At 35.6% G+C, this 26,916-nt stretch overlaps 3 protein-coding genes across 8 annotated transcripts in view; 2 read left to right on the plus strand and 1 right to left on the minus strand.

Moving 5' to 3' along the window:
- Nucleotides 1-6,259, plus strand: part of LOC129274065 (vascular endothelial growth factor receptor 1-like) — a 40,786-nt gene extending 34,527 nt beyond the window's left edge. The window contains exons 22-26 of the mRNA XM_064108707.1: nt 706-779; nt 1,410-1,550; nt 2,452-2,557; nt 2,843-3,224; nt 4,393-6,259. Of these exons, the coding sequence (XP_063964777.1) occupies nt 706-779; nt 1,410-1,550; nt 2,452-2,557; nt 2,843-3,224; nt 4,393-4,427 (738 nt within the window). The 3' untranslated portion in view covers nt 4,428-6,259. The remainder of the gene's footprint in view (nt 1-705; nt 780-1,409; nt 1,551-2,451; nt 2,558-2,842; nt 3,225-4,392) is intronic.
- Nucleotides 6,260-10,237: 3,978 nt separating this feature from the next.
- On the minus strand, nt 10,238-26,754 carry LOC129275050 (tRNA N6-adenosine threonylcarbamoyltransferase, mitochondrial-like). Of its 5 annotated transcripts, none has more exons than XM_064108714.1 (9): nt 25,676-25,880; nt 20,695-20,940; nt 19,885-19,984; nt 19,064-19,224; nt 16,934-17,063; nt 16,506-16,713; nt 15,707-15,861; nt 13,767-13,969; nt 10,238-13,098 (listed from the first exon to the last, which is right to left on the minus strand). In XM_064108714.1, the coding sequence occupies exons 2-9, from the start codon at nt 20,919-20,921 to the stop codon at nt 13,023-13,025; spliced, it is 1,260 nt and encodes a 419-aa protein (XP_063964784.1). In that variant the 5' UTR covers nt 20,922-20,940; nt 25,676-25,880; the 3' UTR covers nt 10,238-13,022. The 5 variants fall into 5 exon arrangements, with proteins under 5 accessions (XP_063964784.1, XP_063964785.1, XP_063964786.1 ...); XM_064108715.1 differs by having other exon boundaries at nt 11,703-13,098; nt 25,745-25,884; XM_064108716.1 differs by having other exon boundaries at nt 11,969-13,098; nt 20,695-20,937; nt 25,676-25,887.
- Nucleotides 26,098-26,916, plus strand: part of LOC129275051 (ankyrin and armadillo repeat-containing protein-like) — a 37,542-nt gene continuing 36,723 nt past the window's right edge. The window contains exon 1 of one of the 2 annotated variants that reach the window (XM_064108713.1): nt 26,098-26,291. The gene's annotated coding sequence lies outside the window, so the exon portion shown is untranslated. The remainder of the gene's footprint in view (nt 26,292-26,916) is intronic. The other variant, XM_064108712.1, reaches the window with a different exon arrangement.

Consider the following 26,916-nt stretch of genomic DNA (forward strand, 5'->3'; position numbering starts at 1 on the left):
ACCTATACTGAAATGAAAATATCAAAGATTGATAATTACAAATTGGTAATTGATATTTTCAATTGATCAATAAGCTAATTTAGCTGGGGTACATGCCAGGAATGGACTTTCCAACTAGCAATAGACATTTCTGTGTTTAAATTCCATATCTGAAATATCTAAAAATGGACAAAAAGAGTAGTAGGGAACATAGAGATATATGGACTCATAAATGTATATCAGCATTTTAAATTTAAAGAGGAGGCGATGGTGATTATATCACCTTTGAATAAATGCACTCATAAATGTATATCAGCATTTGAAATTTATAGAGGGGGTGATGGTGATTATAGTACCTTTAAATAATTCCTCTTGAGAATAAGTTATATATCGTTGTTTGGCAAGTAAAGAGGGAATATGACCATCACTTTCACAAAATATACTAGTTTTTAATCAGTAATCAAGGACATGATCATTATTGCTCTTCCTATAGCCAAACTTGGCATGTAAGGCCAATTTGCCTGTTCTTTATTCTGCAAAATAAAGTGATTTGGGTAATTTTGAAGAAATAACCAGAATGGGCTTTCAATACTTTATCAGAAAATGTGAATTAAAAGGAAAAAGGATTTTGATAATATCGCCAAAATTGCCCTTTCAATTCCCAAATGACAATATGAATGGAATGTAATTATAAGTTAAGTTTCCATATCCTTCTCTCCATTGCAGCAAGGTCGTCTACCAATCAAATGGATGGCTCCAGAATCTATTTTTGATAAAGTATTCACAACATACAGTGATGTGTAAGTTTTCAAATGATAATTCAATGCATATGAAATAATAATCTTTCCACTTACTGTTGATGCATGATAGCCCAGTAAATAGGGCAGTAGTTTAGCAAAATAATGACCTGGGTTTTATTTTCACCTTGGTGCATTCCCTTGTGCCCTTTGGTAAGGCATTTTTCATCAAGCCTTCAGTCCTCAAGTTGCTTGCTCACAAACATTTATGGTTGTCTTTGCGATCAGTTTAAAAAATCGCTATCAAATATTTACTACTTCCAGCATTTTTGCTTGAAGGTTATATAAATTATAATGTTTTCTTCTTTGATGTTTTAACTTTTATGTTATCCTACCTGTACTTTAAAAAATAAGATTTTTGAGTTAGCATTGATGTTTTACATGCATACGCAAAAAGCTACAACAATGTACAGTTCACCTCTGTCTGTACATGTAATGATAATAATATTCACTGGCATTAATTTATAGGAGTTACCAAAATCCCTCAATAGACTGACATTGCCCTCATCACCACCTGAGCTGACATGGGACTTTTTTCTGGATAAATATCTGTTATCTCCTCCAAGGCCAGTCAATAGACTTTTTAATGAAAACTGTTATGAAACTAATTGTTTCCTGTCATTTTCTTATCAGATGGGCATATGCTGTCTTCCTTTGGGAAGTATTTTCTCTTGGTGGTTCGCCCTATCCTGGTATTCAGATCGATGAGCAGTTCTACAATAAGATAAAGAATGGATATCGCATGAACGCACCCGATTATGCACCGACAGGAGTGTGAGTTCATGGGACTAATAGTCATTGAAACAGAATATCCAAGTATATATCCTGCACAAAGTAAATCATGTCTTTGAATGGTTCAAATAGTATCATGTGACCAAACATATTCTATTTATAATATGGAAAAAAACACATGTGAAGGGAAGTTGCTGTGCATGATGTCAATAATGTAATAGTGCACTATTTCATCATCAACGTCACAGACATGCAATCTCTCATACCTACATGTAGCTGATGGTAGCTGCTCTTCAGAGAAACCGTCATGATGTGATGGCACATTTAGACACTAATCAGACCCAATGAGCATGCCAACAGAACGAGTCAGTAGATCATTTGGCGTCTGTAACTTCAATAACTCCGCCAGTGCAGCACTAGATCTAGATTTTGGACTAGATTGGGGATAGATGAACTAGGAATGGATTACTGAGATCTACCATGTTTACATGTACTTCCAACGTTGGATATGAAACATATTTACTAGGCATTTCTGTTGAAAATTTACAGGCAATCATTCTTCCTCACTCAGATTAGTGATATTACTATCTTCCCCCTACAGTATTGTTGTTTTTCTTCTTCTTTTATAGAACTTATTGTTCTCCTTTTTTCTTCTTCTTTTTCTCTTCCTTCACCCCCTCCTCCCTCTTGTTGCTCTTCCCTCTTCTTCTCCCGTTCCCCATTACTTGATTTACTACTAAAGGTCCTTGCATAATTTACGGGGGTGTGAGATGCAACCTAAGAATCTTTAGGCATGTACGTGAAATGTATATATTTTCAAAGTATATGTACCACTAATACATTAACAAAATTTATTTTATGCCATCAACAGCGCTTTGTATCCTCTGGAAAAAGCGCTATATAAATCCATTTATTATTATCTACAAATATGATTCAATTTCAGTTATGACACAATGTTGGAATGTTGGACCCCAGATCCCGAAGCGAGACCATCTTTCAGTATCCTGGCTGTAAGATTAGGGGATATGCTAGAAGCAAATGTAAGATCAGTAAGTATCCAGTTATCAATTAACCCTCAGGCTGTAAATGCAATGATGAAAAAAGTCTACAGAGTTTCACCAGCCCCTTTATTTTGAGTTGCATTTTTCACATGTTAATTTTAGCATGTTGCCATTAAAATTAATCATAACTAATTTTTTTGCTTTTCTCTTGCAATGAGGGCTATTTGACATCATTTGAGTTCATATTCTAATAAGTCTGATAATTGAAATTGTTTTATTTAGAACAATGTATTGATGTTTCAATTTTTTCTCTCTCATTCATTGTCTTTCTAGGAATATATAGAGCTGAATATGCCATATGAAGATGTTAACCACACAGTATCCAATGAGCTTCCGTCTCCACATGAGGACACGCCCCTTTTGGGACCCAATCCGCCTCCCGCTTTCAAACCCACGCCAGTGAACAGCGCCCCCAATACTCCCCCTTCTCCAACCCGCATGGTACGGAGTGACGCAAGTGATTCCTCGCAAGACGTTTCACGTGTCCCCGACCTTTCACCTCCTGTCAGAGGACCCGAGGCTCGGCCATTTTTGCCAAAGGACGATGCTCAGAAGAAAACGACTGTTCAGGAGGTTAATGAACTAGAAGAGGGGAGGAATACCCCGGAAGATGATGTCTTTCTCACCACAGAAGTTACAACTAATGGATTAAAAGGTACAAGTACTGAAGCACATCTACCAGTATGATATTGATATTGGATGCTGCTTATCTGTTTTAGTGCATAATGATATGCAGAGGATATTTAGTTGGCATGTCACATGATTTTGGTAAGGCATTCATGATGATTCTGAATTAAATTCAGATTATAATGCTGCATCTCTGATTTATGATTACAGTATGTTTTAAAGTGCCTAATTATATTTATGTATATTTAGCTGGAAACAAACTTATTTTGATCTTAGTATCATACTATACTAAACCTTTTCTGAAAGTTTTAAAGTTGTCACATGATGTTATGTGAATTTATTCTTTTAAAGTAATAGCATTTGTCATCGATAATCAATCTCGATGGAGCAAACATAGTTTTTAACTAGTATTGTACTTAAGCTCTGATCACGAGTAAATACGTTTTTATCATTGTAAAATTATACTGCATTTATTGATCATCAAGTAATGTAAGTTTGTGATATTTAACTGTTTTCTGTGAGTTTTTATAATTTATTCACTTTTATCATGATTCATTGCAGCCATTCTTGTGTTTTATTTTTTAGGTATGCAAGTTTTGACTTTAAAAAAAATCTGGAGCTCATGAAAATAATTTTTCTCTTTCTTTTATGATTCTGTTTTCTTCCAAAGTGCCTTGTTTACAATGTTTTTAGTTTCATTGATTTCTCTATCGAACCCAAGTTCTTTCCTTTAGAATCTTTATATAAATGCAGTGTACTGTTTCTGGCACAGATGTATACCAGGCATAAGAGTACAGACCATTTGTGTTTCATTATTGAATGAACAATTCTAGGGTTTGTTTGATTTTTTTTTGTTCATTGAAATTGTTGTATAAGTTAATTTGCCTGAAGAAAAAAAAAGATGCAGGGTACAAAACTATTCCAGCTATTCTTATTCTTCCAGGTTCTTGTTAATTTTTAATTTAAGTTTGTGATCATTATTTGTCGGCACAAATGCCAGGGGGGAGTGGTATACAAAGCAAATATCAATGGTTTTCACTGGCTTGTCTGTTCTAAGTCAATCGGATGCAAGAATTTCAGTAGCTTATAACAGTTGTCAGTAAAAACCACTATTTGTTTCATGAAAGGCTCCCCTGTTTTTAATTTTTCTATTCTCTCACTCTAATATTTCTAATATTGTTCTCCTTAAAATACAGGTTTCACTGTAAATGCACAAAACACATGGTTATGACGTATGACCTATCCCCGCTTCGCTTGCACCTCTGTTCTTTTGTTTGCCCTCATCACCACGACCTCACATCCTCTCTATCGCTTTCAACGTTCTCTTCAAAACGTGTCATCTTGTTTTGCTTGTGTGGTGCTTCAAAACCCATCTGGCATTCTTTTGTTTCCGAAAAGCTGTTTTGCATGTGATATTAGCGTTTTGCATCTCATTGTGTTCTTTTGTGCCACTTTTGTAGCTTGTGCTTGCATGTTGAATTCTGTTGTCGATCCCTGAAGATAAATTTCCTTTTGATTTTACACTTTGTTTTACAAAAGAAACTGCTCCCTTTCTGTTACTTCAATCAATGTTAGTATATTTCTACTTTTGTATTGTTATTTATTTCTATGTGCAGTCTGTACCCACTTTCTTCATCTTATTCTAGTATTCATTTAATTTTATTTATTTATATTTTTCTTTAGATCAGACTTAAATCATGAGGGAACAGTATCTCAGAAAAAGTAATACTTTTATTCTTTTCATTCAGATTTAATAGAATACATCCCTGATCTTTTTTCTTCCTGGATTTAAGAAGCTTATCTTGTTTCTTGTTTTATTCTTTTTAGCTAGTCCTTAATTTTTTATTACGGAAATGTTTCTTTTAATAAGGCACAATCATTTGTTATGTTTTTAGATTTTCTTACTGAAATTTTACTTTGTTCTTTTAATGTAGCACAATCATTTGTTACATTGTAAGTTCATCATATCCCCAAATTATTTATTATGTCTTCTTAATGTCGCAATATTCCATGTTTCATTTTTCCGTTTTTATATCATATTTTCTTTTCACCTTGTGATATTTCTTTAGAGAAGGAAGAAATCAATGAATGATAATGTTCTGCTCATCGTACTTACACTAAATTGAGTCAAATTTAGTAAGACTTAAACCTGAAAAATGTCAGGTTTGGTATTTTTAACATGAATAAACTTTTAGAAGTTTGTTTCACTTTAGCTATGTAAGAAAAATGTGCAATAGCTTAGGGGTAAATATAGTATACAAATAATATTTTGTAGGATTTTTACCAGTACATCTTAGTCACTAGTACGATAGTAGCGTAATATTTCTTTTTGATATTTATGTATACATGTAATATACAATGTACATGTGATGATTCAGGGAATTTATATATGTTTTTACCATTTGCCAAAGGGCCATGAAAATATATTCATGTTCAATGCAAACTTGAAGGATAAGTTTGGTCAAGATACTTTCATCTTAAGACATTAATCATTCCTGGAAGAAATGGAGTAAGTATGGGTGCATTTAAGTGTGTGATACACTGGAAAATCATTGGTGTCAAAACTTTGCCACTAGTGCTTAGAGGTCGAAATCCTGCATTTACACTAGGTGTTTAATTAATAGTGTTACATGTTGTTCAACACCCATTTGTGTAAACACATTCTGATTGTTCTATTAACCAGGGGTGTGAGAGTTCTTCTTTTTTTTTAAGCTGATTTCACTTTTTGTTGTTGTTAATTTTCAGCTTTTTGTGTATTTTGTCTGTACAAAAGTATGTGAGCTTTTGCAATTTCAGCTATTTTCAATTTGTGGTTACTTACACCCCTGATTAAAACTATTTGGTGTTATGTTCAAACTATTTGGTACAGTTTTAATGAATGCTCGAGGGTGGAATCATCCCAGAACACTGACTAATGTCCTTCATACCAAAGTTTTTGCAGTGTATGTGTGTATAGGTGTGAATGCAGAGTTGTTTGATTGGTGGATTTTGTATCATTTATGAAAACTATAAGTACTTAGAGGCTGTTGACATTTGTACTGCAACAAGAACAAAGGTTTGGATAAAAAAAAACAGTAATACATGTACCTGCTTGAAGACACTAGGCTGCATACAAAATTTTAGTATGCATCATTAAGAGAATATCAACAGGGCCCCGTCTTACAAAGAGTTACAATTAATCCAATCAATCGTAACTCCATGGAAATCCATCAGTGTCATAATTTTTTCTACAGGAAATTTGCAAAATGTCCTTTGTTAACAAAGAACACACCAATTTGTCAAGAAATCAATGAATTTATGGATATACATTCATATCCAGACTCTTTTTTTAACAAACATGCATTTTATATGTTGACTTTGCAGGCTTTCCATAGTTGCGATTGATCAGATCAATCACAAGCCTTTGTAAGACGGGGCCCTGATCTTTTGACTGTAACCCCAAATAAGCTTAGAAATGTTACCAGTACATGTACATCTCTGAGAAAAATCCTGAAGTATATGCATCTGTTTGTAACATACATATATATTTGATTACAACTGATTATTTTCAAATCAATGTATATTCAAAGATGTTTTTATTTCACATGGAAATCTTTATGAGTACTACATGTAGTATTCCAATAGTATTTTATTGATGAATGATGTGTAAGATTTGGAAACCAGTTTTCATTTGTTGCTATGTGTGGCAAAACTCTGACAAGTCAATGATGACGTAGGATAACTTCCATACTTGCCAGATAGAATTGCCTTAAATGTTCGTGTTTTCAGCAGATTTATTCATCAAGATGGAACTTGGCATTCATTCTTCTTGAACAGTTAAAATATTTGAAGACTGCTCGATCCATTTTTGGGAGTACATTTTTTTTTCCAATTTCTTTATCCTGAAAGCTAGCAATTTATACATGAAATATGATTTGAAAGAGAAGAGAAATATACTTAATAGTAACTAGTAAGGCACATCTTTTGAATGTATAGGTTGCGTGTACAGGTAGTTTAAGAGAAAAATATATGTATATCTTTGAATTTTGAAGTAGTTCATAATTTATTAATCAGTATGTATTGTGTAAATAGTATTATATTTCAAATTAGTATAATGCATTCTTGCCTTGACAAAGACTCACTTGCAGATTTACATGTATTGTATAAATGAGAATAAGATGCTTGAAATAAGTTGAATAATATAAAATAGACAAATCAAAGAATGACATTAATGAAAGTTTGAGAATAATTGAATGAATATTACAAAGTTGTGAGCAGTTATGATTAAGATAAGTAATAGTATAATACTCTGTAGATTCTCCAATCGACAATTTTTACAAGACTAGTGATGTCACACTAGAACAACGTCCCCATGTTTTTTTTTTTATACATGTTGTACTTTCAGGGTTCTAAATATTGGTAGATCATATTTTGATGGGAGGACATTAAATACAGGTTTCACAAAATATGTAATGGACGAAGAAATTGTACCATCATTATAATGAGCAAAATATAATGGTTCTTTGTATTTTTCTCTGTCAAAGTAGCGAGTTGTTAATGTTTTATAACACACATCATCACATTGCAACATTCCAACGCTCATAACTTTCTGCAGTTTGTCTAATATTTATCGAACTTTGATTTTATGCTTTGATTTGTCAGATTGCATACAAGCATAACTTTTTACAAGAATTTCATTCTCCTTTAATAAAAATATAAAATTAGCACATTCAGGTAACAATAGTGTACACATACCTGTGTATAATATTTCCTATATATAGTTCCAATTGCATATGTGTAGAAGAATATACTGTAGATAATTTCAAGGATGGTTATATTTCAGAAATATATTAAGATGGATTATTATGTAATGATCTTTTTCATATCCTGAATACAACATGTATGTCCATATTTGACTCACTTTTGAAGAGCGGCTGATACCTGAATTCTTCCATTTTCCCCATCCTACAAAAGAAAATTAATGCTTAACACATACCGCTCTTTTTGCCCATTAATTGTTAACTTAATACATGAATTTCAAAGTCAGATATTAGTAGATGCTCTGTTTACAGGAAATGCACTATGTATTTTTTTCTGATTTTCATTAGCTCATGTTTTTAAACTCTAATATTTACTTTTAACATATATAGGGACTTTTTAATAGAAGTTTCCATTTGTAAGAAGTTATCTAACTTGTTAGATCAATAAGTACATACTAAATGTATGATTACGGGACACTCATTGCATCACGGTGCTTTTAATCTTGAATATCAAATGAAGTGTAAAATGAATATTTTGTATTTATTTTTAATTGAATGAAGCATTCTTGAATTTATATAACCAGATTGGTCTATTTGCAAGAACAATGTGACGGGGGGGGGGGGGGGGGTGTTTCACAAGTTAAAAAGGAGAATGAAACCCTTGAAACCAGCTGAATCCATATCAAAGAAAAAAATCAAAGAAACATATTGTTGAAAGTTTGAGGAAGATTGAATGAATAATAAGAAAGTTATGAGCATTTGAATATTGAGATCACTAATGCCATGTAGATCCTCACATTGGCAATGCGACCAAGATCTGTGATGTCACACACGTACAACTCTCTCATTACTTTAGTACTTATTTCACTTATATTCTCACTTTTATAGAGTCTATCACAAGGTGAGGTGTTCTCTTTATGAGAGGACAAGTACAGAGTTTTCACAACATTATATCATTGATGAATCGTTTGTCATATGATTAGAATGAGCAAAAAGAGATGTTTTGGGATATATTTTCAGTGTCCAAAAGGGGAGAGTTGTTCATCTGTGACATCATAGATCTTGGTCGCATTGCCAATGGGAGGATCTCCATAGCATTAGTGATCTCGACATTCAAATGCTCATAACTCTTCTATTGCTAGTCCTATTTTACTCAAACTTTTGTTGATCTTATTCTTTGATTTTTCTGCTTTCACAAAAGCTAACTTGCTCCAAGAGTTTCATTCTCCTTTAAGTGTGGCATTAAGTGTGACATGCATTTAATGCAAACGTGCACATGATACATGTATGTAATGTGCAATCTCGTTGATTAATATTGATTCGCTTATTTCGCATCCCTTGACCAATGCGGTGATGCATTTCATACTGCACACAATCGGGAGTTTAAGTGCTACTTCTATTCACACCTAATCTTCATGAAGCATCCCCCAATATTTTAAGGGCTCAGACCGCTCTTCCACAAAAGTTAGGTGTTTATTCATACATGCATCTTGCTGCAGCGGCAATGCGTACATGATATCTGACATCCCAACTGCACGCAATTGGGATTATGCATGGAAGTGCAATTTTAAGACACACTTCAAATCTTTGGGAAACGGTGCCCTGGATCCCATTGCATAAAAGTTAATATTATAGTAACTCTGCCATCCAATGGTAATTACCATGGTAACAATGCTAAGCAGCCAATCAGAATCAAGGATTCCATGAAGAATACCATTGGATAGCAAAGTTAATATAATAGTAACTTTTATGCAACGGGGCCCTGGAGTTTATTATGTACTTGTGAAGTAAGAGCATCTCCTATGTTAAAATGCAGTACAATTGAGGAAAAATGATATTGTTTAACCCTGGAAAAAATTATATACACTGTACAATGTACATGTACACCAAATATACCATTTGGTACATATAATAGGACATTTTGAAATACATCTATGTAGATAGAAAGTTTATGAAGCACCCTCACTGCTTCCTTCTTCGAGATCTAGGTCAGTGTAGGTACAATGTAAAATTTATGAATAACCAAAGTATCTGAAAAAAATAATCTAAATTATTAACTTAATAAATGTTGACCGCCACCTCCCATTGTACTTTGTTTGCTATCCAATCCTAACTTAGAAAATTGTAATCAGATATTTCATTTGAAACAACATTATGAAATGCAATGTTGAATCAGTACATTTGTGTGTTATTTTAATGTATCAGTACATCGTGCGCAGTTGATAACTTTCTCTTTAGATAAAGTGTTAATGATTATTTTATGATTATTTTGTACAGAAAACTAAGGACTACATTCCAAAACTATATTGTACATGTATGTTTGTCTATATTTGAAATCAAAAGGCATAGAATAAAATAAAAATTTATGCACTCTACATTTGTTTGTCTGGCTCTTTCGTTGCAGAAGTCACAAGTACTTTTAGTATTTTATATCCATAGTCAATAAACAGATTATAGAGTGAAAACTGTTCAAAATAGGGAAGAATGGGTTCTTTGACTGTACAGTGCTCCACTCTTTCATCAAATTTTGATTTGTTACTCCAAGTCGAAATAGCACACAATTAGTTGAGATGGTATAGGTAAGTATAGCTGGTTAGTAAATAATATGCTCACTACTGAGCATTTCCATAAAATATGTACGTCCGACCCCCTATAAGTAGGACTTTCATGAAATTTTCTGTCTGATTTCTCGCTCTTTTGAAAGTCTGTAATGTTCTAAAAGGACCATGACTTGGTCAGTTTAAGAAGTGAAGACTTGAGAAAAATGGGTGTCGGGATGTACAAAAAGGTTGATCATTTAATGGAATTGCCCTACTGAGCATTCTGAATAACTGGCAGGAACTGGGAATAAGGATTTACATGTATGCCAATTCCCATTCCCGTTTGTCAGGCAAAAGGGCGTTGCCTTTTGTGTGCACTGCATATCTTGCATAGTGCACACCAGGGGCCCGTTTCATAAAGGACTTGCAACTGTTTTAACTTTGCCATTATGACAACTACCATGGTAACAGGGCTCAGCAGCCAATCACTATCAAGGTTTCCATAGAAGTTGCCATGATGGCAGTTACAACAGTTGCAAGTCCTTTATGAAACGGGCATCAGGACTGCCAGCCTTGTGCTTTCCGCACAGAAATTGAAAATCACCATACATGCGCATCCTTTTTTCACAGTGCATGCTCGTACTCCGTTTATGCCAGTCGTGCAGGAATTGAAAGCTCTCCTGTGCTTCCACTCTTCCTGGATTCCAGGAAGTTTTGCTATTTTCCAGGATCATTCCAGGAAGTGAGAAATTCCAGGAAGTTACCATTTTCGAGAATGATATTATTTTATGAATATTATGCCAAAATCTATCACAAAATTTGATCTTTTTAATTAAAATGTCAAAAATTTTGCTCGCTCGCAACTCTTAATTAAATTTTCCCGTTACGTCATGTTTCACCCCCTCAAAAATTTTAGCTGACTCAATTACGGCACTGGGCCCTATATTTCGTTATAACTTATGGAAGACTGGAGAACATTCAACAAATTCCAGGAACTCTCAGATTAAATTCCAGGAAGTTCCGTTTTGAAAAGTGGGAGCACTGATTCTCCATGCACACTCATCCTTCTGCCATCCCGGTGACAAACTTCTGAAATATGTTACTTTTTTTCATTTCTGGAAAATAGTTTTCACATTTTTGCTGGAAATGCATGTCATGCCTGGGATAAAAACCCACAATCCTCAATTGAAAGACGAGAGCCAGAACCACTAGACCATGACATTCCCATAATGGTATTTGATTTTATTTCCAAGTATACAACTTTATGCTCTTAATTTGTATGTTGCAATGAACAAAAAGTTATTGAAATTTTGCTAATTGCATCAAAATTTAAATCTCTCTGCATATTTTTCATTTTTTCTCTCAAAATAAATCCAATTCCAGCAACGAGCTGTCAAAGTTGGTAATTGCAGCCTATGATCATTTGATACTTTTAACTGGTAAAGTTTTCTTTCTTTGACAACCTTCCAAATTGAACTTGTTGCATTTTTTTTGAAGTATTTGACAAATCAGGACCCCTTTTCAGAAATACTTACAACTATGGTAACTTTGTAATTACCATGGTAACAGGGCTCAAAAGCCAATTACAATCAAGGTTTCTATGGTAATACAATAATTGAAAATGATTGTAAATCTTTTTTTAAGTGGGGCCAGGCAAGTGTAAATAATGGGAAACACAAAAAAATTCATTCAGATTTCAATCTATTTTTTATTAATATTGCAATATAAAAGGAACTTCTCAATAATTTCACATATGTATTTTCATAAATCTTGACTTATCAGCATATTCACAATTTTCCATGGAAATTCAATAAAATATTGAATTATCAAATCCTCTTATCTTGACATCATTGTTCAGATGCAATCTCATTGGCTTACATAATAGGCAACAAACAGTTCTTCGAGTTAACAACATCAGTAGCCTCCACTTGGTCCTATTTCCCAGTTCTACTGGATATTCCACTCACTGCCTTACAGTTTGAAACTGAAGCAAGCTCTGGCCACTAGGTTAATGAAAGAATTGTTTGAATTAGTAGCCTTGACTTGCCACTATTCCCAGTTCTGCTGGAGACTCCTCACGTTTCCTCGAATGTTATAGCAAACTTTGGCAACGAGGACAATGGTCAATTATTTTCATTAATAGCCTTGACTTCGCACCAGTCCAAGTTCTGCAGGAGATTCCATGTAATTCCACACCTTAACTTGAAGTCGAGGAAAGTTTAGCAAGTTAGGCAATGAACGATTCTTAGAATCCGCAACATCAGTGGCACGACTTGGCATAACTCTCCAATCTGCTGTACATTCCACACATACGTAAACTTGAACTTCAGTAAGTTTTCGCATATAGGGCCTTGGACAGTTCTTAGAATTAGCAACATCAGAAGCCTTGACTTGTCACTATTTCCTGTTCTGCTGGAGATTGCTCACGTTTTTCACCTCCACTTGAAATCAAAGCAAGCTTTAGCGAGTAAGGCCAAGAAAAATTCTTCAAATTAGTAGCCTTGACTTGGCTCTATTCCAGTCCTGATGTAGATCCTTCCTGTCCTTTCACCAAAACTTAATTCTCTTTACTTTGATGTTCGCCTCCCTCACCTGGTCTGAAATATCTTCGCCAAGGGGCATCCTAGGATTGAAAACATAAGAAATTGGGAAAACTGTATTTATGGGCTATTCTCTGAAATAATCCAAAAAAAATTCTCACCAGGATATGGCAAAATTGTTATTTTAGGGCCATTTCTTTCAACTCAAGGACTACTTTTTGTGCAACAAGTAGTTACAGGTCTGCAGTAAATTCATAATCTACTGTATGCAGAATACTGGTTTTCTAAATTTTCTGAAATTGTTTGTGGCATATCTTAGAGAATCTCTAAAAAAAGTTGGTTACACGACAGCATTCAATTCATATTTTATGTGTAATTTGGGCTGAGATGAAGGTAAAATTGCTTCAATCCCTCATGTATTTTCTACACTGTATCTTTCTAAATACTTCTTTCTTTTTTTTACTTTGTGAACCATAATAGTTTTAAAGCAATATACCCTTTTTATATGAAACTAGACGTTGAAAGCAGACATTGAAAAAGATTACTCATGAAATAGTCAACTTGTGAAAATCAATATCAATTGATCCATATTTTTTCAGTTTATTAACCATGATAGATTGAAAACAATATACCTTATCAAATGAAACTAGAATTCATAGCAGCCATGGCAAATGTGACTGAGGCATTTCTATTGGTTCTTTCACCATTTTATTCTTGAAGCTTGGATTGGGATGTTTTTCTTGTCACTTACTTTGGTTGGAATCTGACGGACTGAGGATCATCAGCAAAGCCCATGCCTAGTCTTAGTCTTTCTACCCCAGCCCAAGCAATCATGACTCCATTGTCTGTGCACAGGTGTGGTGGAGGGCAGATCAGTTTGTACTTGAAGTGACTGGCGGTGAAGTCTAGGGCCTTGCAAATGTACTTGTTGCTGGCGACTCCTCCTGAAACAACCTGTGAAGGAAAGGTTGTGGGTTATTTGGTGTAAGCTCTGCGGAAAATATCTTAAGCATCTAAATTTATTTGAAATGAAAAAGAGTTGTAATGGATCAAAAGTATGCTTGAGTAAGAGAGACTGACTGCCATCAATTCATTTCATAATATTCAGGAAGACTATAATTTACAAATCTTCTACTGCAAAAGAAAATGACTTTTCTATAGCTGTCTTCATATATTAATATGGTGATAAAAAGGAAGAGGCTGGGCTATCCATTTGTGTGTTATCTGCAGGCATGATATTCCCCTCTGAAAAAAAATCTGAAAAATAGCAAAGGGTCACAAAGTCACTGCCGAAGTCCAAGGCGCCCTGGTCGGGGTTACAAGCTCTTGCATAGTAAAGAAATCAAAAGTGATTTTTCAAGGTGAGCCTGCATGAAAGTTTTATCGTTTGACTTAAAAAGGCATTAAAAAAACAGCATGAGAATGTTATTGTGCAAAGGATTTCACGTAAAAAAATAAAAAAAATAAGATAAAAATCTGAAAAAAATGATAAAAAAATTATAAAATCGGAATTCTGTTTTTAATTGGAAGAATATTATGCCTGTATCTGACTTGTCTCATACATTCCTTTCTGTATAATAACACTATAAAATAAAGTACAATTTACAATGAAGTGTCCAAGTGCCTAAATCTGACTGTACAGACATTAAGGCAGGAATTCACACAGGGTTCCCAGCTTTCCAAGAAAACAAAGTTCCCTGATTTTTCCCTAAGAAGTTAAAAAATTCCCTGATAATAATTTAAACTCATTCCCAGTTTCGCATGTTTTTCTAAGTTGTTGCAGTGAATTACATGTATTTTCAGTATAAAAACAATAATGTAAATCTTATTAGTACTACCATAACCAGTCATTCAATGGATATTGTTTTGATATGCAACAAAATATAACAGAGTCTGACTGACTACCATGCTTTTGACTTTTGGGCTGATCAAAATCCCTGATTTTTCCCTGACTGGAAAAAAGTAAAATAATTTTCCCTGATCTCCCTGATGGGGTGGGAGCCCTGTCACACACGAAAAAAGTTTAAACCATGGACTATGCAGATTTCCTGTATAATCCCATTTGCAAGAATGTATGTAGTCGAGGCCCATAGCTCAGGGTCAAGAGGCCGCTGGAGAACGCCTTCTCCAATAGACTTTGTGCCCTTGACTTGGGCCAAGGGCAGCAAAACGTGCCCTCTAGGCCAGCCTTGACAACATTTCTGTCAATTTAATTCATTGCTCTTTGACAAAATATTAATAATAATAATAATAATAAACAGTTCTTGTATAGCGCATATCATAATTATGAATAATGTCTCTATGCGCTTCCAAAGGACTTGGATATTATTACCCCAGCTGTAGCTTGGCTACCGTGATTACTAAGATTACAGCGCACACGCATTTCAAGGAATAAATTCCTGCCAGGTACCCATTCACCTCACCTGGTTTGAGTGCAGCACAATGTGGATAAATTTCTTGCCGAAGGAAATTACGCCATGGCTGGGATTCGAGCCCACGACCCTCTGTTTCAAAGTCCGGAGACTAATCCACTGGGCCACAACGCTCCAGACCATAAGGTCAGGAACAGTGTACATGTATGCCTAAAATCTGCATAGTCTACGGTTTAGCCCCCCCCCCCCCCCTCCCCACACCCTTCTGGATGAATCCTCCTTTGTGAATTCAGAACGATGAGATCTTTTATGAACCTACCAGTGTCTGGTTCTCTTCTGGGATGAGACCGGTCTGCTGGCAGTAGAGCATGGCCCGAGCGATCCGTATGATCAGGTGCTGGGTTAACTTATGCTGGAAGGATGCTGCTACGTCGTTGACGGTGTCAAGATGATCGTCTTCAGAGACGGACAGACCTTGATGCAGGAGAGAAAGGGAGGGATTCAGTATCATCCCTCACCATCTTCATCATCATCCTCCTCATCATTGTCAATATCATCACCATTATCATTATAATCCTCCTCAGTATCACCATCATCATTATTGTCACCATTATCATCATTATCAGTATCACAATCATCTTTATTGTCACCATCATCATCAATCATAAATTTGTGTGTTTTTAAATTCGCACTCGCCGATATTGCCGCGAAAATGCACCACAAATAATTTCAGAATTTACAGTATTTGCCTATTCAATGGTGATTTATATATCACCCTGGTTATAGCAGCAGCTGCTATGTAAGGCAATCGGTGCATTCAAGAAATTCATCCTGCCGGGTACCGAGATTCATACCCACAGCGCTCAATTTCAAAGGCGAGAGTCAGAACCACACAACCACAATGCTCCACAAGTTATGTAAGACTATAAGGGGGTGTTGCACAAATTTTTTTGCAATCAATTGTAAATAAAGAAAAATAGATTTTTCACTGCCTGATGCAAGGAGACCAGCAAATCAAATACGAATTTGCAATTAATTGCAAGAGCTATGATTGATTTGGGGACCTAAATTTGACTTTCAATTTCTTGCAAGTATCTTGCAATGACCCATTTACTTACCTTGTCTAACCTCATGATGCTGTATAAGCCAGTTTGCCATATTCTTGAGACCGGCAAAGGAGAAGTTACAATTTCTATGATGGCTCATAGGGACCCCTCGTTCCATCAATAGCCTGATGTTGCCGTTCTCGGCCATCTTCTCTATCGCTTGTCCTCCGCTCAATCCTAGGCAGTCTGGGTGGTGCTGAAGCTTCAGGCGTCTAGCAACCTGACAGAAATAAACAGTGAGATAAGCAGAGGCACAAGAAGTGCTTGTCAATGTCATACATGTATATGGAAATATGGAGATCTAAACTTTAAGCTTAATCAGTTTGATGGGGAGTTAATAACAATGAACCTCTTGAATATAATGAGAGATTCATATAATGTCTGAATTTAGGGATTTGGAAGATTTAGAAAAGTCTCTAAAACTAAAACTCAATCCTTACCTTATCAAATGCCTCTCCTGGAGCGTCATCCAGTGTCACACCAAGAACCTTGAAGTCTCCTACTCCTCGAGCTACAGCCAGGATGCAGTTACCACCAGAAACAAGTAGAACCAAAAAGGGAAAGTCTACTCTGGAGATATAATAAAACAAGAAATATATCAGTATGTTAGTATGGTAGGGGGTCCTAAAGCTGCGCGGGTCCTAAAGCTACGCACCACTCATTGCGCATGCAGTTTTTATGGCAAATGCGCACTCTGTGTGTGGAACTGTGACTGCAGAGTGACGAACGATTCCTATTCAATTTTTTCAACAGAGGCTGCAGTAAATCAGTAAACTGTTTGGAATTTTGGAGTTATATTCGCTTTAATTTCATTTTATCCTATAATAATTTGAATATATTTTAGAAATTGAGGCACAGGAACTACTATTTTTTGCATGATAAATCGAGTGCGTAGCTTTAGGACCCCTTCTACATCGGGCGGCGAAATCAAGAGGTGTTCGGAAAATACGGCGGGATTTTCGAATTAGTGAGTTTTGCGATATTTTCTTCTTGGTTAACGATCTTTAGAATGTTTGCCACAAATTAGTGAAAGATAATTTGTTGAAATATTAGAATTGGGATACTTTTTATTGTTTGAAAACAAAGTGCGTAGCTTTAGGTCCCCCCATCATATATATCTATCATTGTTATCCTGATGATCAGTGGCATATGCAGGATTTTTGAAAAAGGGGGGGGGGGGGTTGGGGTTTCAAGCTGAATGAAATGTTGACAACCAAGAAAAAAAAAGTCTTCACCACCAATTTTAGGTTGTTTCATATCCCAAAGAAATTGACAAGCGAAAAAAAAAAGGGTGTTCAAAAAAAATTTAGGGGGGGAGGGTTGAACACCTGTTACCATCCCCCTGCGTACGCCACTGCTGATGATTGATAGCAGTGGTCTAGGAGAATTCACAGTGGTCGTTGCTACTTATCTGACATTAGCAAATCATTGAAAATAAACTAATACTTATCGAAAATAATAATGCTTATTGTAATTTATGCAAATATAAGATTACAGTTCAAAATTAATGCAAACTTGTACAATACTTCTTTGCAATCAAAATTAGTAGCTGAGGGGAGCAGTGCTAGTTCTAACCTCTCTATCATTCTCAGTATAAGAACATGAGCCTCCATATGATTGATGGGAATAAGTGTATGATAAGGAAAGATAAGTATTGCTCTTATCTCTCTATCATTGCCACTGTAAGGGGAAAGGCTTCCATATGATGGATGGAAATAAGTGTAATATAAGAGAAATATAAGTTTAGTTCTCATCTCTCTATCATTCTCACTAGGTAAGGGTATGAGCTTCCATATAATGGATTGGAATAAGTGTATGATAAGGAAAGATAAGTATTGCTCTTATCTCTCTATCATTGTCACTGTAAGGGGATAGGCTTCCATATGATGGATGGAAATAAGTGTAAAATAAGAGAAATATAAGTTTAGTTCTCATCTCTCTATCATTCTCACTAGGTAAGAGTATGAGCTTCCATATAATGGATTGGAATAAGTGTATGATAAGGAAAGATAAGTATTGCTCTTATCTCTCTATCATTGTCACTGTAAGGGGATAGGCTTCCATATGATGGATGGAAATAAGTGGAAGATAAGAGAAAGATAAGTTTAGTTCTCATCTCTCTATCATTCTCACTAGGTAAAGGTATGAGCTTCCATATAATGGATTAGAATAAGTGTATAAAGATAAGAGAAAGATAAGTATAGTTCTCAACTCTCTAGTCTCTATCATTCTCACAAGGGAATGAGCCTGTATAGGATGGATGGAAATAAGTATGAGATAAGAGAAAGATAGGTATAGTTCTCACCTTTCTATCATTCTCACTGTAAGAGCAGGGACCTCCAAATGATTAATAGGAATAAGTGTAAGATAAGAGAAAGATATGCATATATTTTGTCTAATCATTCTCACTGTTAAGGGCATGAGCTTCCATTTGATAATTGGAAATAAGTGTAAGATGAGAGAAATATACGTAGAGGTCTCATCTCTCTATCATTCTCACTGTGAGGGCATGGGCCTCCATATTGATTGGAATAAGTGTAAGATAAGATAAAGATAAGTAGAGGGCTCACCTTTCTATCATTCTCACTGTAAGGGCGTGAGCCTCCATATGATTGATTGGGATAAGTGGAAGATGAGGATGACGAAGCAGCATATCCTTAGTGTACTGTAAACCAACCCACAATGAGAGAGGCATGCCAGGCATGGTACTTAAAGCTACTGCTGACAAGTCCTGAATAGAAAGGTAAATGAATTAGTCAGCATGAACGCTTAATAGTAAATACTTTATTAAGATAATATTAACAAAACAGATGACTTTCCATACATCTGACTATGAATCACGGGATTCTATGATCCTGACAGATTGTTCAATGATAGAGTTTACTAAATGAGATATCTGTCATTAGCTATGGTGTTCTCTTTAACAAGACGGTAATATGGAAAGCCATCTGTTTCTTGAATATTTTATTGATAATTCATTAAATATCTGTGTTGAAGCAGAAAATGACCTGTATTGGTATAATTGTGTATTATGTATTCTAAACAGAAACATACTAACTTCTGCTGCACTCAAATGTGCTCTTAATATGAATAATATCTCAATATTTCTTCAGAATTAAATATAAGTTTACTATTCTATTGCAAGCAAAACATCTAACAATTGAAACTGAGTGACCTGAACGATTCTCAAGCATTTCAATTTTAGTTTCTACAATTTTGGAATATATGAAAGTCATGGAAAGCAGCCTGGTTATCCATTCTGTGCCCATTATATGGCAATTCATGGCATAAAAAACATTGAAAATGGTGGTATAATAAATGATCAAGTAATACTTATCATAATACTCAAAAGTAGCAGAACTTAATAAAGAAAAAAATTTTGACCTTTTACCTTAGCCTCTATCCCAGCATCCTTGATAGTACCTTGAACGACAGGGTCAATGAACTGTCGGTGAAGATCTTGAGCTAGAGGGGGGATGATACCCCCATTCCTATAGAAAGAATAACAAATCAAATTTCTGGATAAAAATGACCTCTATGAAAATGAATATAGATATGAAATAGGAAGATCAAGAAGTAGACTGTAATCATAATGATAAATTGAACATCTGAAGAAAACGAGCATGATGGTTATCTCAAGGGAATTATTTCATAAAAGTCAATTGAACTAGAATTTTCATTATCCAAGGGAATTATTTCATGAAAGCCAACTGAACTAGAAGTTTTCATTATCCAATGAGTGGCCGATGACAATGTAAAATCAAGGCATAGATTTTTTCCTTCTCGAAATAAAATAATCTGTGTATTTTAGGAGACCCAATGTGAACACTTTTTTTCTGCAACCAGCACCTTTTTCTTCAACACTCCATAGACTGTAGCACAAAAATTATGGATCATCATAATTATAGAGCCATGTGTCACGATTGATTGCAATATCTGACTAAATATAATCAATAATATCAATCAAACTTATGATTGATTGTAAATCTCACACAGAACCCACAAATCAATCAAGATGCCTTGCAATTCAATTGCAAATTCACAATCGGTTGCCAATCTGCTTCCTGTAAACGGGAGAGTAATCTGATTTTATCAGTTAAAATTGATCTATGAATTGTAAAGTTGCAACAGAAATCAGCAATTGATTGCAAATATTTTCTTGACTCCCCCTCCCGCTAGTGTTACAGGCTTCATAGCTTACTTGGCATGAATTCTCTTCTGAGTGTGAAGTCTTTCTGCAAGTATCTTGCCCGAATCATCCATGACTGCAGCTCCAGTGTCATCACAAGTCGTCTCAATACCGAGCACTAACCTTCCATAGAACCGTCGATGGTATCTACACAGTGGAGCGGTCACGATGGACAATGGAGTATGACTTCGGAGCAGGTGCATGATGGGAGCTCGGGATGCTGATATGGTTGGTGCCATTTTATTCAATCGTCCACTTCTAAAAACAAAATGACATTAACTTGAAAGCATCACTCATAACTAAATTAATAGTCAGGCAGCATATGTCATCTACTTCGACAAATTGGCTAAGTCTGATTTTTCACTTTTATGTGATTGGTGACATCACAAGGAACAACTTCCAACTTGGTGACAAATTTCTTATGGTCATCTTGACCATGTGAGGGGTCAAAATGGGGTCAATTTTTTAAATTGCCCCGATTGTGTTGTGTCATACATCAAATTGTTTGTCTTGTTATACTGAACAAGAAAGTGTACACAACCATATACTCTTGACCTCCCGTTAATAAAGTTATGACCGGAAATGTCAAAAGGTCAACGAACTTTCGTTAAATGGCATGCAAATTACACTGAAGGAGTTAAGAAGGCTACTTTTTTCTCCTTTTTTTTTATATGTGTGTACTTTTTTAATTTCGATTTTGATAAGTTCATCTTCAGAAGTCCTTATCCAGAAGATATAAATGGTCAAGACAAGGTCAGGGAAAGGTCAAAGGGTTAACAAACTTTCATTGGTAGCCAAAATACACTAAAAACGGTTAGAATCTTAGAAGTTGGTTCTTTATTTTAAAAAGTCTATATCTAAGAAGACATTATCCATTAGATAAAAAAAAGGTCAAACGTGCTCACTTAGGAACAAAATAGATAAACAGAGATAGACGTCGAATACATTCAGTGTGGTATCATAGTATTGAAGGAATACCTTGAAACGACTTGACAAAACCTAATGCCCTTAAAATCGTATCATCTTCATGATGTTATAGGTGCAACGCTCTTTACGAGTTTCTTAATTTAGGAATTCAATTCAAGTCCAATTCATTTTCAATTTACTAGTCTTTGATATTTAAAGAAACATTTCATCCATTTGCTTTGTACAGAATATTTTAATCAACAGAAATTATTGTAATGTATTGGGGTATATGTGTAATACTATGTTAACAGAGTAAATACATCGATAGATCAGTGCTCTCAGCTCCTAAGAAAGATGCCTAACATCTTATTTGGATTAAGTTACGAATACGATGAGGTTAGGATTGAGGATGATATGATAAGTTGGGCTCCAATTGCTCCTTCATTAATTCTAATGTGTGACGGTTATATTATTTCTGACAAAGAGGCAACATCGTGCAGGCATGCTCATTGTAGTCAGTCATGGGTGTCCATCATGCTGATGTGATATATTCTTACCATTACTCGATCTCTGGAGCCAAGAAGGACTACACATTTCTGATGTGCTGCCATTAACACGGCTTGAACTATTTTATCAAGTTTTTTTTTTCCAGAGCATACAACGTGAAACTAAACTTAATACCAGTTCTCATGATAGTGATGTGCATAGATGCAGATTTAGTTTTTGTTCTTTTGTCGTACTTGTTTTGTTCCTACTTGCTGAACTAAAAGTAAACCATGGCCATACCGGGGGGGGGGGGGGGGGCAGCTGCCCCCAGAAATTGTGAAGACTTGCATTTTTACTGAAAAATAAATATAATTGACCAAAAGTATCCTTAAATCCTTAAATTTCACTTTACAAAATGCAAAAGGGCACCAATGATAAGCTCAAAACAGCACATGCAATAGAAATGTGTAGTCTTTCTTGTCATTCTGTACAAAGCAAATGGATGAAATGTTTCTTTACATATCAAAGACCAGTAAATTGAAAATGAATTGGACTTGAATTGAATTCCTAAATCAAGAAACTCGGAAAGAGCTGGTTGCACTTATAACATCATGAAGATGATACAATTTTAAGGGCATTAGGTTTTGTCAAGTCGTTTCAAGGTATTCCTGCAATACTATGATACCACATTGAATGTATTCGACGTCTATCTCTGTTTATCTATTTTGTTCCTAAGTGAGCACATATGACCTTTTTTTATCTAATGGATAATGTCTTCTTAGATAGAGACTTCTAAGATTCTAACTGTTTTTAGTGTATATTGGCTACCAATGAAAGTTTGTTGACCTTTTTACCTTTCCCTGACCTTGTCTTGACCATTTATATCTTCTGGATAAGGACTTCTGAAGATGAACTTATCAAAATCGAAATTAAAAAAGTACACACATATACAAAAAAGAAAAAAAGAAAAAAAAACAGCTGCCTTAACACATTCAGTGTAATTTGCCATTTAACGAAAGTTCGTTAACCTTTTGACATTTCCGGTCATAACTTTTTAACGGGAGGTCAAGAGTATATAGGTGTGTACACTTTCTTGTTCATTGTAACAAGACAAACAATTTGATGTGTCACTCGACAGAATTGGGGCAATTTAAAAAAATCACCCCTATTGACCCCTAACATGGTCAAGATGACCATTACAAATTTGTCACCAAGTTGGAAGTTGTTCCTTGTGATGTCACCAATCACATAAAAGTGAAAAATCAGACTTAGCCAATATTTCGAAGTAGCCGGTAAATCATGACATATGCTGCCTGACTAAAAACTATAGGCCCAGTTCACTGAAGTGTTTTAAGGTAGGGTCACACCGGAACCAAATCAGCTGAGAATTCATCCAAATACACGTATTTGGGTGGTTTTGGGAGTATTCTGTTCTCCCTCCATGAACGCGAGAAAATTCAGGAGGGATTCGGTAACATTCAAATCCACCGAATGCGAAACAATCCAAATCAGGCCGTATTTTGGCAGAATTGGTCCAAATTTATTTGGATTTAGTTTTGGTGTAACCCTATAGCTTTACCTAACAAAATCGTTGACTATGCAGGTTTTTGTTTAAACAAAAAAGTACAATCACAAATATTCCCTTTGCAGGGATGCCACCTAGGCTTAATAAAAAGAGTTCAAATTTCATACAGATTGAACCTTTTCCTACAGGAAAATATGTGTTTTTTATGGACGAAAGCATGATTAAAAAGTCTGAATTCAGAGTTTAGTCTGAAAAGTGGCATGATGCATCCCTGGCTTTGTCAAAGGGTGCTAAATTCATCATGCTTGAATGAAGCGAGATATTACCATGTATGAGGAACCTGCATAGTCCAGTTTTGGCACCATGTCCAGGCATGACCATGGTTTGACTGCATGGCTGGTCGCATTATGTATGGCAGTGAGTCCAAACTTTGCGAATGGTCATACATGTATTTCAAAAAGTATTTAATATCTTTAAAATGTGATATCATCAACACGAAAAGTTTCATTAGTTAATTTTTCATGAAAATATTGACAAAAAATTTGCAAATTTGTTAACGTTAGTGCCCGTCGCGTAACGTTGGGGAAGTACAATAAGAAACAAGATGGCGTAAACATCGGGCAAGTCTCTTCCGTCTTTTCACAATATTTTTTCATTTTTTTTAATGAATGCTTGTTTAAAAATAACAACGAGAGCGTAGAAATGTCGGAAATTAAGTTTTATCCCATACAGATATGATTTAGAGCTAGATCTTTTTTAGAAGGAAAGTAGAAATCTCGGGGGCGAAAGTTTCAGGGTTTTTTGCAGTGCACGCAGATGAATAGGGAGGACTCCCTGGCTTCGTTTAGAGTAAGCCTACGTTAGTAAATGATTTTTACTCTCAAGAAGCCGCCTGGCTAGGCCTAGGCGGAGCGTAACTTAAACTCAAACTTAGAGTTAGACGTAGCGGAAGTGAATTTAGGGCCAGTGTTAGTTGGGTGCCAGTCACTCAGACTCAGTCACTGTGCCAGTGGAGTGCCTCGAGTGGGGCCTGCACTACACTCTACAGACAGTATCTCTCACTCAGTCAGACTCTCACTCAGTCTCAGTACCGGTATATATACGCAGTTGTTGTGTGTCCGGACAGGTTGTGTGTCCGGACGATCAATTTTAGAAAGTCATTTGGAAAAAATTACAACTGTATACTAGTTTTTATTACAAGCGAAGTTTCATCAATTTTTAGTACAAAATGTTAGAAAATATTATAGAGAACAAAATAGAAGATGATTACAACTATTGAATTCATATTTTTAGTGTAATCTTAAGACAAAAAAGTGTCGGACACCCGACCCCCCATCCTACACTACAGAGTATAGTGAGTGATTGTATTACCGACCGGCCTTGTAAGTTGTATTACCGAACGCGCGCATCATACATACGCATCAGAAAATAATTTTACGCTCAAAATTTTGCAACATCCTTCCAAAGAGAACTTCAACTTGAATAGAAAGATGATGAAAAATTGTAAAAACCCATTTTCAAAGTCTTAATATTCTTAAAATAATAAAATATGGTCAAAATAGCTCATCAGCGATTTTGTTGTTTTCTCAACTTTTCCCATAGATAACACACGTTCGGTAATACGATACCTTTTTCAAGTGACCCAAATATTTCACATGCGAAGAGGGGTCCGATTTAGTCTTGAGGACGCAATGATGATGATTTTTAAAATAATGAAATATACTTCTTATGATGAAGAAGTATATTTCATTATTTTAAAAATCATCATCATTGCGTCCTCAAGACTAGGTCCGATTGGAAGCTAATATCGTAAAAAGGAAAAACGATTTCGGCAAAATTTTTACATATTGATATTTTGTAGGTAATTGTGTATTTATGGTGAAAGTTTGGTGAATTTCATGAAAATAATGTGTTTGATATGATTGAATTCATGAAAAGTGTTCGGTAATACGATCCACTACCACTGGCACTACTGTGCCACTAGTACCAGTACCATACAGTCCAGAGTACAGTCAGTCAGTGCACTGCCACTGCACTGGCATGACTGGCGCTGGCCTACTACTACTAGCTACTCACACTTGTTGTCTCCTAATATTATGAGAGGTCGTTTTTTGGTTAGTAGTATCATATATCTAAGTCTCTGACCGTGATCAAGAGTTCCAAAGACCAAAGTCATGGAATTATCTGTTTCGTCATTCATGGACTGCGATTCCCGCTGCGATTATATACCCTCGAGTCCCTCCATGGGCGCATCCATTTTGTTTTTAATAGTCTTATCTTTACAGATCAAGGTGGATTAAATTCGAATTAAAAGTTAGATTCACGCCCTCATAATGTAAAAATAAGACGAAATATGTAATGATTACAAAAACTGAAAAGTGGCAATATACACTGACTTCAGAATATTGATTGATGTTTTCATATTATTGGCATAATACCCGCATAATATTTGGAGAAGTCTAGATTGTAATCTAATAATTGATTGCCGAAATCTGACCTTTCGCCTTGACGCCGTATCAACAACCCCCATCCGAGTTTAATCCCCAAACTATCTGGGAGAGAGTTCTAAGATTTATCAGTTGTTTGAGTGATAATTAGGGCGTTTTAAATGATGTTTCTCACTAATATGGCGAGATGACAGGATTATCAGAGATAACCACAAACATTTGAATGCCAGCAGAGAGAAATTACGGTAAGCTAACGTTAGCGCTCGTGACATGACACTGCTCGATCATTAAACTGGAGATCGGAGACAGAGCGCAGGTGCGACATCGCTGCCTGTGTATCGCGGGTAGGTTTGGGCGGCATCCCATGCCATCTAGCCGTTGATAACCCAGTCGCAATTCTCCGGTCTCTATCGAGCCGGCCCGGTGCATTTGTTGCGCGTATGCGCAAAGCATAGCCATACGTGTGTACGATATTGTATGATATGGTATGATTGACCATACCAATAACATCATTTCAAAGGGATATAACACCTTCTTCTCTCTCACTGGAACTAAGCAAGGAACTCTACGCCTGCTGCCACCAATATGTACGCATCTTTGGAAAATGTTCTGCATACCAAGAATGCTATATGGGATTCAGATTATTCAACTTACCAACTACATGCTGTCCCGTTTGAACAAGGCCCAAACATTTCTTTTTAAAAGAGTGCTTGGTTTGCCAAGGAGTGCGGCGGACGAAATTGTTTATTTATTGCTCGATATCCTCCCAATGGATAAGCGAATCGACTATGAAATTCTTCTCTTACTTGGGCAATATGCAAGCCTTTCAGACGAACGCACTGAGAGAAGAATCCTGTTGAATGGTATAGC

The sequence above is a fragment of the Lytechinus pictus genome, chromosome 13 (assembly GCF_037042905.1).
Source record: "Lytechinus pictus isolate F3 Inbred chromosome 13, Lp3.0, whole genome shotgun sequence".
NCBI lineage: Eukaryota > Metazoa > Echinodermata > Echinoidea > Temnopleuroida > Toxopneustidae > Lytechinus > Lytechinus pictus.